Genomic DNA, 16,936 nt, shown 5'->3' on the forward strand with positions numbered 1-16,936 from the left:
GCACTGAGCCAGCTGGATCATTAGCCTTATTCAGTATAAGGAAGCTTCTTTTGTTCCTGTGATTTCACAGGTCCCTAGGGAACCATCTTACCTGGTGGCTGATAGGCTCCATTTGGTGAGCAAATGATGTCCTCTCATCACTGAGCCATTACTATCTCTCATTACTATCTCTCTATTCTGAAATGAGCAAAAGCAGAATTTGTGCCTGCCAATGAACAACTGCATTCATCAATACTAAGTTCTCTTCTCTGCCAGCATTTGGAAGTGGTATTAAAGCCATATCAAAAATAAGGCTCAATAAAGCCTTGTCTATTCTGGAAGCTAAGACACAGAGCATTACTTTAGTTCCCTGTGTTACTATAGTTACTTTATTTCCCAGCGGTGCTCTTGTGCTTTGGAGTAAGGCAGCATGTCCTTCCTACAAGGGATGTATGGCGATTGCTGGTTTCAGATGTTTTATCCAGTTGCCAAGTATAGTATAGGTGTGGGCTGAACCTAGCCAAACATTTACAAATGCCTATGGATTTCTTAATATCTCCAGCATGTTAGCAGAATACATCATCTAGTTGAGATAATGTTTTGCATATCCTTTGCTTTTCAGAGTGAGGAGAAAAAATAAATGCATATTGAATGAAGTCTGGTTTTCATATGTTTAGGAAATAAGTTGTTCCTTTATCTTAAAAAAACACAACAGATTATGATTGAGAAAACATCAGTAATTGGAGTCAAGTAAAGTCTCAAAGTCTAGACAGTAGTAGTAGCTTTTATATAGGCTGCATTTGTTATTACTTTGCCCTTTGGATTCCTACTAAATTTTGTTCCCAAAACAGAACTTCGGGATATCTGATCATGTCCTTATTTCCAAAATACACTCATGACACATCTTTCTTAACAAATGTTTCTACTTGTCCATTCTTCACCAGGGTTATAGGCTCCTTTAAAATGCAGATTTCAGTATGAACATAAACGCTTGCTGGAGCAGTCTGATGGCTCCACTAGTCCACCATCATCCTGTTCTCTCACAGTGGCCAACTAGATACCCATGAGAAACCCACAAGCAGGATTTGAGCACAAGATCCTCTTAAGTCTGAAGGCAGAACATAGTTATCATGGACAACAGCTGTCATTAGCCCCCTCCTCCATGAATTAATGTGTGCATGGAACTTCGGGGGGGGGGGGGACAAGCAAGCAATGCTAGAATTTGTAGATGCATCTCATTTCTTGTGTTTACAATATTCTCTTGAGATGATCAGAGCACCCCAGCCAAGTTATGATTGTTAGTATTAAAGATCATGGATCAGCATGCTGTAAGTATTTCTCTTCAATAATTTTCTTTTAAGAGCCAGTGTGTTGTATCCAACAAAATTCAGCTCAGAGCACACCCCTTGAAATTAATTGGCCTCTTAGTCATTTCCATAAATTACAGTGGGCTTACTCTGTGTATGACGAACATTGGATACAAACCACATATTTCTGGCTTCTGTTAAGGCAAGGTTTTATGAATGGATAAATAGAGGTTCCTTCTATGGGATGAATCCTCAGAATGACCACCCTGAAGGAAAGAAAGCGTAGTTGCCTAATCATTGCACACATTGCATTTGTTCCTACTGGAGGCAGTGATGGCCACCAACTTGAATGTCTTTAAAAGAGAGTTTGATAAATTCATGGGTGATAAGGCTATCAGTGACTCCTAAACCTGATTGCCATGTTCTGCCCTCACTGTCAGAGGCAATATGCTTCTGAAAATTACTTGCTGCGAACCACAGGAGGGGTTCTTCCTGCTTGCAGCCTTCCCCTTGGCACCTGATTGCTGGACTAGGTGGGTCACTGGCCTGATTCAGCAGGTTCTTCTTATGTTCTTAACTATTTTGTCATCTTTCCCCTCCCCACCAACAACAGTAGGAATTACAGTTTTGTAACACTGATGAGAACTCTGTTGGAAATCCATCGACTTGATCCATAACTATAATTCTGACAGTTTTCTATAAAGGGAAGTGGAGGGGACATGGCATTTCAAACCATGTAAGCTTGTTGACGTTGCTACCCAACGAAAGGGAAATCACCACACTTCCATATAAAGAAAATACTTTCCATGAAAAATATATAATTAAAATATTATTACTCATCATATGGCACATTGTCCCATTTGCAATTATAATACAGACCACAAAAATGAAAGACAACTAAATATCATACTATATGAGTCCACACATATGTAGTTTATATAGTGACATCTAACTGCACACTAACTCAGGTGACACTTAGGACAGTAATATTTTTAGGAGCATGGATAAAGTTGGGCATAAGTGCTTTAAGTTCATCTACAAGACTATAGGGAAGCTGCGTGGATTTTGTAGTGCAGCCACCCGAGGCAGCAAAAAATCTTGAGCCAGCCTTGAGTAACATTCAACTAGCAGAAACTTTCTCAGTGAAGGTTTGGCTGAGAAATTCTGTCATCCTTCTTCTGAGGTGCTAATATTTACATAGCACTGTGTCTCTTGTGTATGTATAGTAGCTTTGTGCAGCCACAGAGCTCACACCTTGCACGTAGAAGTTCCCATGTTCAGCCCACAAGATCGCCAATTTAAAAGCCGCTCCAGAGAAAGAGCTTGTAAAGACTTCTTCCTGTTAATTTTGAGAGTTGCTGCCAGTCAGAGTGGACAGTACTCAGCTGGATGGGACAATGGTCCATAGAAGGCAACTTCCTATGTTCATAAGTGCTTTAAGTTCAATTTAGTTAAGTTCCACTCCTCCAAACTTCATATTGCTAATCGATACAGAACTGCACATTGCAAGTGACATTGAGATTCTGCCAAAACTGACATTTCCATTCCTCCCGCTTCTCTGATAATGTTGCGATAATGTTTAGTTCTAGCATCACAAATTGGTTTGTTTTCCCATTCGCACTCTAGAACTTGGGCCACTGCTGTGGGGAAGAATGCACAATGTGCATGGGGAGAGGGTGAAACATTGACAGGGGGCAACCAGTGGGGATCTATGTGAGCACTGAGCTCAAAGAATACCATCGTATTTGAGAACTGCATAAATTGCAATGGCACCAAGTAAACATGTGGGTAGGTGGGTGGTACTCAATCAGAACATTACAGCGTTCATTCAGAACGACAGTGTTATATGGAAAGCCTAAGTAAACAATCTGCTGCTTATGTTCCATAAAAGTGGAAGAAGGGTAACATTTAGGTGTATTACGAAAGCCTCTAGTCTCTAGTTTCCTTGCTCAAAATACAACATTTTGTTGAATCCCCAAAACCTAAAGGCAGATGTTTGGATGAAATGCAAGTTACTTTCATTCTTTTCACTGTATAGAATCACTTGTAAGGGTTCATCATGATCTGGATCAAGTGGCTTAATGAGACTTTATCTTCTCATAGAGACTGGGCAATTATTTATAGGAAGCTCATTGACCTTACTGTTTGAAATGTCCTGAGTACTGCATTTCCTTTTAAAGCTACCTAGGAACTGAAAGTCATTTTTGCAATTCCATCTTGCTCCTTTCCCTTAATATCTTAGGAGAAGCCGAAGACAAGATGTGAAGCATGGAAACCCCATGACTCAGTGCCGAGGATTTAACCTAAAAGGTAATTTGAACTGAAATATGACGAGCTATAAACTCATGTGGTCATTCTTCTAAGTGAATCATAATATCCCTGTGCCTTAGTGGTAAAAATTAGTATAGTACCCAAGTATTTTTAGCATTCCTTTCTCCTTTTCATGTGCTATGTTTGTTTGGGAGATTTAATGTTGATCTTTTTTAAACAACAGCAATGCAGGAAACAAAAGGTTTGATCCTGAGACAGTCTGTGACTATAATGTTGTCTCAGTATGGTATCACAGCATCACAAATGAAGATACATCCATGGTCACATGGAGTACAGCTGCTGTTATTTTCCTTAGTGTTTCCATATATATTGGGGGGGGGGGAGTAATTAATACTGTAAGGAAGGAGGTCCTTGAGATACTGCAATTGGCAACTTTTTTAAAAAAATAAAAAATGGATATCCTCCCAAAAAGGTAAATCCAGAGTAATGGTTGGGAAATACGTCTGGATAATATATTCAGAGTTAGGACCAGTCATTTTTAGAGACCCCCCCATTGCTCTTAAAGGTGACCATGAGAGGCTCCTTCTCTGAGGCTCCCAAAAATCCTGGAGTGGTCATTGGAGGAAGCTACAACAAAATTTAAATGGACAAATACAAAAACAAAAATCACCATTTACTTTTATTGCTCAAAGTCTATGGTTTTCTCTCCCCAGCCTTGGGTTTTAACTGTGATGCTTAACCCGTGCTTGATCCCATATTTAAGAGTATATAAAGCTGTAGCATTTTGACTTTAATGAGCACAAATTTCTAAAAATAGAATGCTGGAGGCTGCTAATGATTACACAAACATTCTGTTCACAAAGACAATTAGGAATGCTAAATTACTGTTGGCTTCCAAAATATTTATTTTATTTTTTTAAAAAAACATTTTTATTTTTTTACTAAGGATGTACCAAATGCCTGCCTCTGGATACATCTGGGACAAAATATCTCCCCACCCTTCTGTTTGTGCTGTTCTAAGCTATTCCTAACCATTTCTGGATACTACAATCCAGTACATGCATATATTGTCCCCCTAACTATGATTATATATACCATCCTTCATCTTAAATCTCCCCCTCCTCATGATTTGATTTAACCATAGTGAAGAATAGGATCCATGTTTCTTGGTGACCATGGTAAAAGCAAACCAGGATGCAATGGTAACTGAACTGTGAGTTCATGAGTTGAAGTGGATTTGCATACCATAGTTGCACATAATCATGTTGCTTTAATCATGTTTATACTAATATGAGCTAAGATCAAGGAGATACAGGTTCAATATCCTACTCAGCGACAAAGCCAGTCACTCCCATCTCGATCTAACCCACATCACAGGGTGTTTATGAGAGTGAAAAGGATAAGATTTGGGGTGGGTGGGTGTGAAATGTAGCTTCTTGGAAGAAGAACAGGATAAACATGCAATCTGTAAAGCAATATTAAAAATAAATGGTTAAAGCAAATAATGGAAGAGTGAATTTTTGTGGAAGAGGGGTGATCAGGAATGATTTGTCTAAACTGCACTATTATGAAACTCAATGGATATTTTGTATTTCAGTTATCTGGTATACATTTGGAATCTAGGCTAGGATATTTAAACATCTAATTATGTGGTCGACTACCAGCTCCATCCCACTCACAGGGGCAGTGTTGGAAATAGGATCCTGAATTAGTCCAGATGACTAAACCATCTATTGTAGCCACGCTATTAATAGAATAAAATAGCATTTTCCTAAAACAGCTCCAGTTCTGTGTTTCTGTCCCAGATTTCTTGCTCTTGAATATTGTCTGCCTGAGATCCTCCTTGTTTCAGGTGTGATCATGCACTTCCCGGTTTTATAAACAGTGCAATGCATTTCCAAGTCCAGAGGAAGCATAATTCTGGCCTCTCTCACATTCCAGCTTACCGCAATGCAGCAGAGGTAATTCAGTACGGAGTGAAGAATAACACCACCTTCCTTGAGTGTACGCCAAAATCGCCACAGGCCTCCGTTAAATGGCTCTTGCAGAAGGACAATGACAGAAGGAAAGAGGTGAGAAATTCACTCAAAAGCATTGGAGGGTCGAAGATAAAGGCTGGGTCTTCTGTCCATATAGAATATTCTCTCGAGTTACGCCAGTGTCCAAATGCCCATGGCAGTGTAGCATGAAACTTAAAATACAAGGCACCAAACTCATCTGAGTTGCTGAGACTCTAGACATGCAACCAGCATATACCCACAACCAGCATAATATGTTTGTAAACTCTTTCAAAGCAAACACTTTTCCTCAATGTAATAAGCTTTTGTGCATTACTTTCGCTAATATAAACATTTTTGTATGCACTTTCCTCAAATAGATAGATAATTCTGGTAAGCATTTTTGGTTGGAGACCCATTTCACAAAATTCATAGCTGTGTTTTGGTTTGGGAAATGCAAATTGATCTGTTTGCAAAATAAATAAATAATTTTTTCCCCTCCCACCCCGGGGCATCCTCTTATCACTAAATGTGCTTAACCTTATAACACTGAAATCAGTGGGGACTTGGCTTTGGCTGGATGCTGCCTTCTGTATGCAGCATGGGAATGTCTCCAGCAGTTAAAACGTGCTGCCAATGTGAGAAAGGAACAACAGGCGTAACAGAGGAGTTAAGTCTGAGGAGCCGAGAGAGAAGATGATATGGAAAGCTTTTGTAGCAAGGATTTAGCCTGAACTAAAAATACTCACAGCAACAAGAATTTTCCTGACCGTTGTGTAATCACATTTTCCATCACTGTCCTTTCCAAAGCTCTCAAATTTCAACTCTTATGATATACAGTGCAATTGTGTATACGGATCCAAGTTGGATCCATATTTATCCTTCCTTAAATAAATAAAAAATGAAATTATTGCTATTATTGCTATTTACATATCTCAAGCAGTGTCTCTGCAGGAGGGAAAATGCGCCTGTTCTTTGTGAATGAACCTGTCTGAATAATAGCAAGCGGAAAGGGGTGGGGAAGATGTGGCCCTCCAGATGTTGTTGGACTACAACTCCCATCATCCCTAACCACTGGTCCTCCTAGCTAGGGAAGATGGGAGTTGTAGTTCAACAACAGCTGGAGACCCAAGTTTGAGAAACACTGGACTACAAATTCCGTCACCCCTTCCCACTGGCTAGGCTGCCCGAGGCCGATGGCAGCTGAAGTCCAAAAATGTCTGCAGGGCTATAGGTTCCCCACCTCTGCTTTACACCCCCAGTTTGAAATTGTCTTCTGGAAAATGTGTTTTTATGGTTTAAGCCTCACCAGTGAGGTATGTAGTTGTGAGTTCAAGTCCCATGATTTTCCTGACTCGCCAGGACATGAGCTCTGTGTTGTCAATTTCTTTCTAATGGCACACAGAAATACAACACGAGAAACAGCATGTTCCAGGTCTTAAGTTTTCAGTGGTGGCTCCCTGCTTGTGTAATGTTCTCCCTGGGGAGGCTTGCCTCTGCGCCGTCATTACATATCTTCAGCTGACAAACCAAAACATTCCTTTTTAACCAAGTTTTTAACCAACTTGGCTTTTAACCATCAGGCCTTCCTGCTTGGGTGAAATCTTTTAATGTACGATTTTAATGTTTGTTTGCTTAAAATATTGTAAGTCACCTCAAGTTGCAGGGCAAAAAAGTGACTAATCCCTTTAATAAATAATAATGAGGATGTAAAAACAAGACTAAACTTATTAGTTAATAATATTAAAGGCACTGCTGTGTTTAATAGCTCTCCCTTAGAAATACATTTCAAGCAGGGAGTCTCTGTCTAGTGGAAAGAAAATGGCTTGCTTGGCTTATATATCTTGTATATCTAGATAAATATGGATTTTTCTTTTAGTATACTGGTCATATTCAAACCCATGACATTAGATCACATGCTGCCTGTCTGTCTTCTAGGTCAAACTTAATGAAAGAATCATATCAACCGAACAAGGGCTCTTGATTCGCTCTGTCCAGGATGCTGACCGAGGGCTTTATCACTGCATTGCGACGGAAAATGGCTTCAAGCAAACGATAGCAAAGGTGAACTTCAAGGTGTTAGATTCAGACACGGTGGCCTTCATGACTGAAAAGTGGTCCCCGTGGACCTGGGCTAGTTCACTCCAGTCTCTGCCGTTCCATCCCAAGGACTTGGCGGGAGCCTTCAGCCACTCGGAACTGCAGATGATTAATCAATATTGCAAAGACACGAGGCAACTTGGCCACCAGGCCGAAGATTCCCAGAAGATGAGAGGGGATTATGGCAAGTTGAAGGCTCTCATCAACAGCAGGAAAAGCAGGAACCGAAGAAATCAATTGCCTGGGTCCTAAGGTTTTGTCTTGGAGCATCAAACTTTTTTTCATACCCTCCCTCAAGGGATTTTGGGTTTTTTTGTGGGGGGGGGGGTGTTTGTTTTCCTGCTGAGAGCATAGACAAAACATTAGCAAAGCAAGCCCGAAAAAAGATAAAAGATCACGAAATGCAACCTACATAAGCTAATGAGGAGGGCAGGCGGGAAACCACAAATCCAAAGAGATTTATTTGTGAAGTGCCCACTGACACCAGATAGATCCTTAACTTTAACACCAGATGGTTTGCCTTAACCCACTTTCTTGCATGACGTTTAGATGCCATCTTTCTCTTCCTGAGAAGGGACACAGAAACAGACACGCCAGATCTCAAACTTGGTGGCAAAGCAAAGGAAGCGTTTGGGTTAAGAGGGATGTACTAAGTGTTGTACGAACGTCTCTTCCATATATGTCTCTGTTTATGGTACATTGCATTGAAAAGCTCTGAAGCAAGCACTTAGAAGTCCGTTTCTCATATTAGTATTGAAAACACAGCTCAGGGCTTCTCAAATGTAACGTGGGAGCGGTAATGATTATATCTCCTTCCCTCGTAGTGGGGTTCATTACATGTACAGCTCACTCCCAATCTTTTTTGACATGGTAAACTCTCTGTCATGTGACTCTCTTGCTTTTAAATATATTTTTTCTTCCTCAGAAAGCTTCAGTGCAGCTTACCTTTGGATTCCCAGTCCAGGGACAGAACTGCTAGGTTTCAGGAGTCAAACTGTGCTATGTGTTATTTGATCCTTATGTAGCCAGTTAATTGTAGGCAATGAATATACTTTATGAATGCAAGAACAGAGCACTGGCAGGTACTATACCTTTTAAAACCAGGATAAAATCACATGGGCTGTAGAGGCAGGTGGTGTTGAGCTGCTATTAGTAGTCCTGTGCCCTTTGGTATTTTAATTTTTGGGGGGCATTTGCCTTGGGAAACCAGCAAAGGTGGGTGCAGGAGGGCAATAGGACCAAAGTTAAGCACTTTTGAGGCTGCAATCCACACTTACCTGGGAGTAGGGATGGGAGAGGAATTTGATTCAGTTTGCATTGAAAGTAGAAGCTACCTAATTCACACTTTCGGAAGCCATACACAGGCATCATTCAAAGTTTGCACTTCTCACAATTTTGCAATGCAGTTCTACAACCAAGTAATACATACAAATGCATAAATTCACCCATCCCTACCTGAGATTCAGTCCTATTGAACTCAGTGCAGCTGTGTTTTGGCAATGTTGTAATTTTGATGTCTCCAGCAGACTTGGAGATTGAACGCATTAAAACAGGGGAGGGCAGACTTCAGGTTTGTGGGATCTACCTTATTTTCTTACTGGAACACTGAGACTCACCAAGTGGATCCGTAGGTAAAGGATTAGAGTTAAAAGAGCCCGGGAATTTGTTTTGAGTAAAAACTGAACAGAGCTCACAGTCCTCCTATTCAAAAATTCACTTAGTCACTCCCTTTTACTCATGTCAGCAGTATAATTATAAGAGGAAAGTCATTTTGTTGTTGCCATTGTTTTTAAGCAATGGAGTGTCAGAAATCCTCGCTGATCTGCTTCAAATCACCCACTGATCTACCATCTGTCCACCCCTGTATCAAAACACACCCACCTCTCCCCTCCTTTGTATATTTGAATGAGGGGAGAGATAATTTTGAAGTTGAAAACTTCTATGAGACTTTATAGAATTTACAGCCTCCATTAGGTAAGCACGTTTGTTTAAGACCACCACCATTCTGCCGCCATTTTAGACTCTTTCCTTCTACCTTCAAATAACTTCTGTCAACCAGAGGTTTTGCTCTTCTCCCAGTGATCATGAAGAAACCACTTCTGCCAAACTACATCATCCGCCTTCCAGTCTTCACAGCTCCTCAGTGCATTCCAGCCTTAGACATGACACCCAATTGTCAATTGGAAAGCACAGGACTGAGGTGCGCCTGATGTGTCTCATGAGATGCTATTGAAAACAGAATCCACATTGTGAGTTGTCCTCCTTTCCCTTGCAACATTTAGGGACACTAAACCATGGCATGATGGGATCATGGTGTGTGTGTGTGTGTGTGTATAAAACTATACAATGTCACAGAGACATCCAAGTTACAAAACCAAAATACTTTGGGCCTTCACAAAATGAAGCTACCTCCTGTAGTCTGAACGCTGGTCCTTTATAGGTCCTATTTTCTGAGTGCTGCAGTTACTTGTTTGGCTTCTTTCTTCTTCTACCAAGCACATTCAAAGTACAGTTGATACAACATTTAATATCATTTATAACGTTGTAATTGCTTCCAGATGAAGGACGGTGGCTGATAAGCTTTCAAGGGCACAATTTATTTCTCTTAACAGCCAAGTATGGTTGTATCTGACTAGGCGCCCATTAGGCCCGAGGAATAACAGCTAACATGCTTTATTAAAAACAAAATGTTGGCAATATGTGTGGTTCAGTTAACAAAATCAGTAGAGCTTTCTTTTCCATAATAATATTTTTAAAGCTGCTTTATATATAGTTACAATGGTATGACTGTTTAAGGGATAAAACTTAAACATTTCCCCCACACACCTGCTGCATGAAAAATGTGTGTATCTAGATAAAGACCTTTTATTGATTTGTAGCCACTCCAGCTTTCCAAGCTGCAACAGATCTCCAGCATTTATGAAATCCAGGTCTTCAGCTAAGTATAATCATTATAGATGACTGTGAAATAGTTTACACTAGATGGCAATAATTTGTCTAAGGCTTTGTTCACCCATTATGCTTACAGTAGCCTGTGGAGCAGAGCAACTCCAGGGTCATGGAAATAAACCAAATGTCCTGCTTGGAAGCCAGTCTCGGGCTCATGCTAGCTTCCTTCACCATCTTGTATGAGGCAAGGCCTGCTTGCTTGGCCCAAATCTAGTAACGTGTTTATCCTTTCTTGTCAGAGATAGATAGCAGGAGTAAGTCTTCTATGTACATATGGTAGGTAACCCAAGGTATGGGCATGGCCACAACCCATTCATCATTTTGGTTGCCTTTTCCATCTCTACAAGATCTCCTTTGACATCTGGTGACCAGATCTGTATATAGTATTCCAAGTGTTGTCACACAATGCATAGCTTTGTATAAAGGTATTACAGTATTGCCGGTTTGATTTGTAATCCTTTTCCTAATGATTCCAAACACGGAATCCACAGCTGCTGCACACTGGGTCAGTCTTTTCAATTAAGCTGCCAACCACAACCCCATCAGTGGATATGTGGAATTAGGATTTTTTGGTGCAGTGTGCATGACATTGCACTTGGTTGCCTGGAACTACATTTGCCATTTCATTGCCTGTTTGCTTAACTTGGAGAGATCATTCTGGGGCTCTTCACAATCCACTTTTATTTTGACCACCCTGAATAAGTTGATGCCACTGCAAAAAAAAATGGTCGTGTGACTGTTCATCCCTCACTTCAGATAATTTATGAACAAGTTTAAAAAGCAAGCGGAGGATTTCCTACATCCCTTTATGATGGGAACTGACCGTTTTTCTTGCTCTCTGCTTCCTCTTCTTTAACAAGTTACCATCAACACATGCCAAATGGAAAGAAAACCAGACCTTTCATTTTTTGTTCTGTTCCTAGCGAGTGTACACCATCCCACAAAGACGCTTCAAGCTGGAGTCCCACTGGAAGCAAATGAACTGAACTCACATGATGATTAATTTGTCATTGTTCTCATTTGGAATTAAGGGCAACAAACCTTAGGAATATTTGGCCTATTCCGTCCTGAGACCCTACCACCAGGTTTACCTCCGAACACAGAGTTGCTAAAATGTGATGAACAAACCTATTTTTTACATGTACAGGGTAGTTTCCGTTAGAGTTTTTACATGTTCAGAGTTTATCCCCATATACGTAACATGAACACTTATGTTTATAATATTGGTTTGTTTGTTTGTTGCTATTTAATGTCTTCCTGTTTGGAGGATACTGACAAAAGGGTTGTATCCAATGGGTTCTATGACTTCCCTTTCCTCTCCTCTTCCTGAACACACCCAAAATCTGCTCTGTCGGGGGGGGTGTCTGCAACTGTTTGGAGCAGATTTTGAGGGTGTGAAGGGGGCTTCAGGGAAGGGGAAGTTCTGTTGTGCAAGTGGAACTCTGCTGCATGAACAGAAAAGAGGCATTGGAAGCAACCTCCTGTATATATTTGCATTTGTTTAAAAAATGTTTTAAATGCCATCTTCTGGTCATAACTTTGCCAAATGTAAAGAAAGTCAATACTATTCATCAGTGTGTACGAAATTTGTTTTATGATGCCTTTGTTGTCGTTTGTAAAGTTGGATTGAAATCTTCATTCAACCATGTGTTCTTTGTGATAATTGCTACTGTAGATATGTGTATTTCATTTTTTTAAAAAACAACAACCAACCACCCCCTTTTTCAACCAAGTATGGTAACGTGTACAAATTTAGCATGATGAAACCAATTACGGTGAATACTCAGTAGCCCTTGGATTAAAAATAAAAGTAACACAATACTATTTAACTGAATATCCCAAATGTTATTTGCCTGAAAAATAAAGGGTGTTTGATCAATTTTATGAATGGTTTTGCATGGGGGGGTATGGGGGCGTTGTGGGGGAATGTGTAACTCTCTTGCTAGAAGCATTTGACCACATGTAATACAGAGCTGAAAATGAGACAGAAATTATGTTCTTAATTTGCTCCAATGGATGGAGGCCAAACAGGACCCAAGAGGCTAAAATCCATTTGGAAATAATCATTTTAAATCCCTCAACAGAAGACTAGTGAATGCATTTCAGATATAAGCATAATAACAAAGAAAAAAGAAAAGTACATTATGCGGTGATGAATCTTGGGTAAGAGAGAAATGATGCAGAGCATATGCAAATAATGATTATATGGAAATGCAAAATAGAATATGAATATGCTTTTAAACAGTAGTCTACTCAGAAGAACAATATGCGAGATTAAAATTAACTACTACTTAACTCTCTATTACCAAACATCTCAGAAACCCTTTGCTCCTCACCGGTTGCTTCCCTTTAATTCCTCCTTTTATCACAACGTAACTTCTTTCTATTAGCAAATGAAAGGCCACGGGGTAAACATCTGCAGAAACAGTTTTCCATTGGTGGACATAGTCCCAAATCTTATTGGGATACAGGGAGAGGCATGAAGTGGTCAGTGCTAACCACAGAAAGTAACAAATATTGCACCTTCATCACACTGGTGCATTATCTTAGCTTCATTAAGGCCTTGTCAACATTTGTGCTTCTCACACAGTCTGGACTGAAAAACATTTCTGCCTTCAAGATAGGCATTCAGGCCTATTTCAGTCATGAGCCAGAGCTTATGCTGTTTTCCTGATACTTCCTTACCTGACAAATTCTGTGTTTTATTCCACCTTTCACATGATGCAAAAACCAGTCCTGGAAATCTAGTGAAGGTTTAGAATTCATTTCTGTGTTAATTGTAAAAATATATATTAAAAAATCCATTTGCAAACCAGCTAACTTGTAAAATTCTAGGAGTTTTGCATTGTAATTTCATGTGATAAACTATGAGGTAGCATACACTTCTTTAAAACTGTTGAAAATTAACTAGGACATGGCAGCATATCAGTCAAAAAGCCACAGTTCCATAATGTGACGGGTACTGCAAAGGGAATGTCAGAAATTGGGATAGAAGCACTAGCATTAAAAGTAGGAAAACTAGCGCAATAAACCCCACGTCTGAATACAGTCTAAGTTATCATGGGAACTGAATCAAACATTAGAGGCTTCAGGCTAAGGAAGCAACCAAAGAGCTTTATAACTTGCCTTCTTCCTCTCCAACCTTCTAAGTCTGTGGAATCAATTGATGTACAATCAGACTTTTTTGTGCCCAATGAGAAATTAAAGGCTGAGATGGAATTTGGGGAAGCAAAGAAAATTGGTTCAACTCAAAACTACCTTACAAACAAGTCAACTAAGGGATTGCATTTGTGTCTCAGGGATTGGTACTGGAGTCAATGTACAGAGCAAATAAGCATTTTGTGAGCATTTCGAACTGTATCCGCTTCATTAAATCAGATCTGAATGCCAGACTTAAATATGAACCAGAAGATACCTTGGCCCATGCATTAAAGGAAGTTGTAGGCCTAACGTGTAAAGCCAAGGGGGATTTGAAACAAAATTCTACACTGCTAAGTACTCTAGAACAAGTTGAAACATGCCAACTGGCACAAATTAAAAGATGCTTAAACCTTGGCAAACATATTTACCATATTAAGAGATTATGTATACAAGGGTGTCAAGAGGAAATTGACAGCTTGTAGCAATAAAGGAAAATTACATATAGAGTTAAACCTCAGCCTCTTGCCTGTGGTGGACAGTGTTCTAAGCATCTTGGCCTCAGATCTGTTTTACTCATGACCTAGCCTTTGGCCTCTGCTTGCAACTCATTTCTGGTCGCTTTCCACATCAAACACTGATCTTCCTCTTTGGAAGAGGCAAGATTGGGGGGGGGGGGAGAGAATATGCAGGCTCTTTGAATCAGAGGACATCCATGTCTCTTTTTCTCTTTGCATTTAACACAAATGTTGCAGAAATCCCATCAAAATGGTATAATATTCTGCACCCTATTCTTTTAAAATCACACGGGCACATCAACACACACAGGTTTGTCCTTTTTAAAATACACAATGCAGTAGAAAACTCAGTCCAGGGTAGTATATCTTTTCCCACCAACTAGGACCATGAAAAAGCAGTGGCTTAGCCATTGTGTTCTGTGCTCTGGTAAGTTTCATACTGGATTGTTGCAATGTACTTTATGCGGGGTTGCCTTAAAGATGATTCAGAAACTTCATCTTGTCCAAAATGTGGCAGCCAGACTACTGGCCAGGGTTCTATTCAGAATTCATGAAGCCCCTGTTTTAAAACAGCTGCACTATTTTCAGTACATTTCCTGGCCTAATTGAGGATATGTAATTAGTATTTAAAGCCTCCTTCCCTACAGACTCTCTGAAGTGTTGAGATCAGCAGTGGGAGCTTCCCAGTAGTTCCACCACCCTTACAAGTTTTGGGGGTAGCCGCTCAGGAGAGGACATTCCCTGCAGCAGCCGCTGAATTATGGAATTCCTGTCTAGCACTTTCACTATGTAGCTTTCATTGTATGCCCCTGATATATACAGTACATTTTAGGGTCCACCCTGTTTCATTGAACCGTTTTTAATCCTGTATTTTTAAATTGCTGTAATCTGTTCTAGGATCTCATCATGAAGGGCAGCTGAGAAATCAAATGAATTAATCAATCTGGGTGTGTTTCTCTTGGGGTAAAGCTGCAATGGCGTGTTAATTGTGCTGATTCTCTAGGATTCTTTCACCATCTCCACCAGAGTTAATCTTTCTAATCAGACGCAGCTGTGCAAAACCAAGATTAGCAAGGGAGAGGTGGATGTAGGAAAGCTCAGCCAACTCCCTGAATTCTGTTCAGTGCCCAATCGGATTTGTCCCACGCAGTTTCTCATCAGATGCGTATAATTGCTGAGGCTCTTGCCCCACCATTCCCAAACCCTTTGGAGCAAAAGACCACTACTAATTCTCAGAAGTTTCTCACAGATGACCATCTGTTTCCCTCTATGACCAGCTTGCTAAATTAGCAGCTGCTCAACCTCAGAATTTCTGCTGGTGGACGTTCTGTACATTTCCCTTTAGGAATCAAACCACAGTGCAACTGTTCACGTTAGCTGCACTGCTGCATCCGCCATGTTGGATTCCCCACAAATAAGTGTCAACAAGTAAAGACCATCACAGTAGTTAGGGGTCCCATCACTAGTGCTGGGCAAAGCCAAGGTAGACTGTGGTCCTTGATCTCAACCAAAGAGCCGTGCTTCAAGTCCACTGTTTGCAGCATAGCAGCCAATGCACACAGGACATATCCAGGCACAAATCCAGCAAGGCGTCCTCCATGTTCTTCATATGGGCAGGTTGTGTGGTCATGGGAATCAAATAGTTCATTGTGGCATGCACCTTGCAAGTTGTAGTCAAAAGATGCATGAACCATGATGCCCACCAAATTCACGATTACTGCTACCAAAGCCCAGCTATATCAAATGAATGCACTGGTGGTATAGAGAATCAGCACTGCAGTGGCAGGCTCTGTCCCTTGAACTACACATCTTCATTTCAGCGGTTGAAGTGAGCCTATGAACAAGTGTTTGTCAAGCGCATGGACACAGATGCGAAGCAGCCTGTCTCCATGGTGCCTTAAAAGGTCTGAAAGCCTGTTAAGGGGCTAAAGCATAACCATAATGTGTCTCAGAGTTAAATACTTACTATACCACATGACACATATGCAACCTCTGGTCCTTCCAGAGGAAGAATAAGCATCACAGTGTGGAATCTGGATGTACAGGAACACAGAACCACACTGAGCAGGGGTTGCATGCCAGAAGGCAGCCTCCGATTTTAAAAACTCTCTGCCTATAGAGAAGTAGCAAGTCAGGTCCTTTGCCTGGTCACCACATGCACGTTTTCTACATTCAATGAGAATTTTTTAATATACAGGAGGAGTCAAACATGTCATCTCTTGCCTCTTGCAGGCTGAAGTGACAAGTTGTACCTTGTACAGTAATTCTGCTGTTTGGGTGGAGCCTGGCACCTCTTAGCTGCTGGCCTGTCAGGAAACAAAAGTAAGGAAGCAAAAGGGATATTGCTGCAGTATCCTAGTTGGAGCTGGAAGGAACAGAACGCTCTTCCACATGCCCTTTTCCTTGGGCTTTTGTGACCATTTGTGCTTGTGATGGGAACAGGGCAATCTCACTTTAATACTCTGTGTGCCTGCAAGAGTTTTAGGGCCGACATACCACTTCATTTCCAATAGGTCCATGTCCCAGAACTAATACCCTCCAACATTAAAGGTAAAGGGACCCCTGACCATTAGGTCCAGTCATGACTGACTCTGGGGTTGCGGTGCTCATCTCGCTTTACTGGCCAAGGGAGCTGGCGTACAGCTTCCAGGTCATGTGGCCAGCATGACTAAGCCAC

The 16,936-nt window shown here is 40.8% G+C and overlaps 1 protein-coding gene across 1 annotated transcript in view; it reads left to right on the forward strand.

Moving 5' to 3' along the window:
• SEMA3C (semaphorin 3C) overlaps window positions 1–12,482 on the forward strand; it is a 133,416-nt gene extending 120,934 nt beyond the window's left edge. Inside the window, exons 16-18 of the mRNA XM_081927717.1 lie at window positions 3,529–3,596; window positions 5,499–5,629; window positions 7,493–12,482. Of these exons, the coding sequence (XP_081783843.1) occupies window positions 3,529–3,596; window positions 5,499–5,629; window positions 7,493–7,906 (613 nt within the window). The 3' untranslated portion in view covers window positions 7,907–12,482. The remainder of the gene's footprint in view (window positions 1–3,528; window positions 3,597–5,498; window positions 5,630–7,492) is intronic.
• The last annotated feature ends 4,454 nt before the right edge of the window (window positions 12,483–16,936 follow it).

Source organism: Podarcis melisellensis (assembly GCF_964234715.1).
Source record: "Podarcis melisellensis genome assembly, chromosome: 10".
In the NCBI taxonomy this organism is placed as follows: Eukaryota; Metazoa; Chordata; class Lepidosauria; order Squamata; family Lacertidae; genus Podarcis; species Podarcis melisellensis.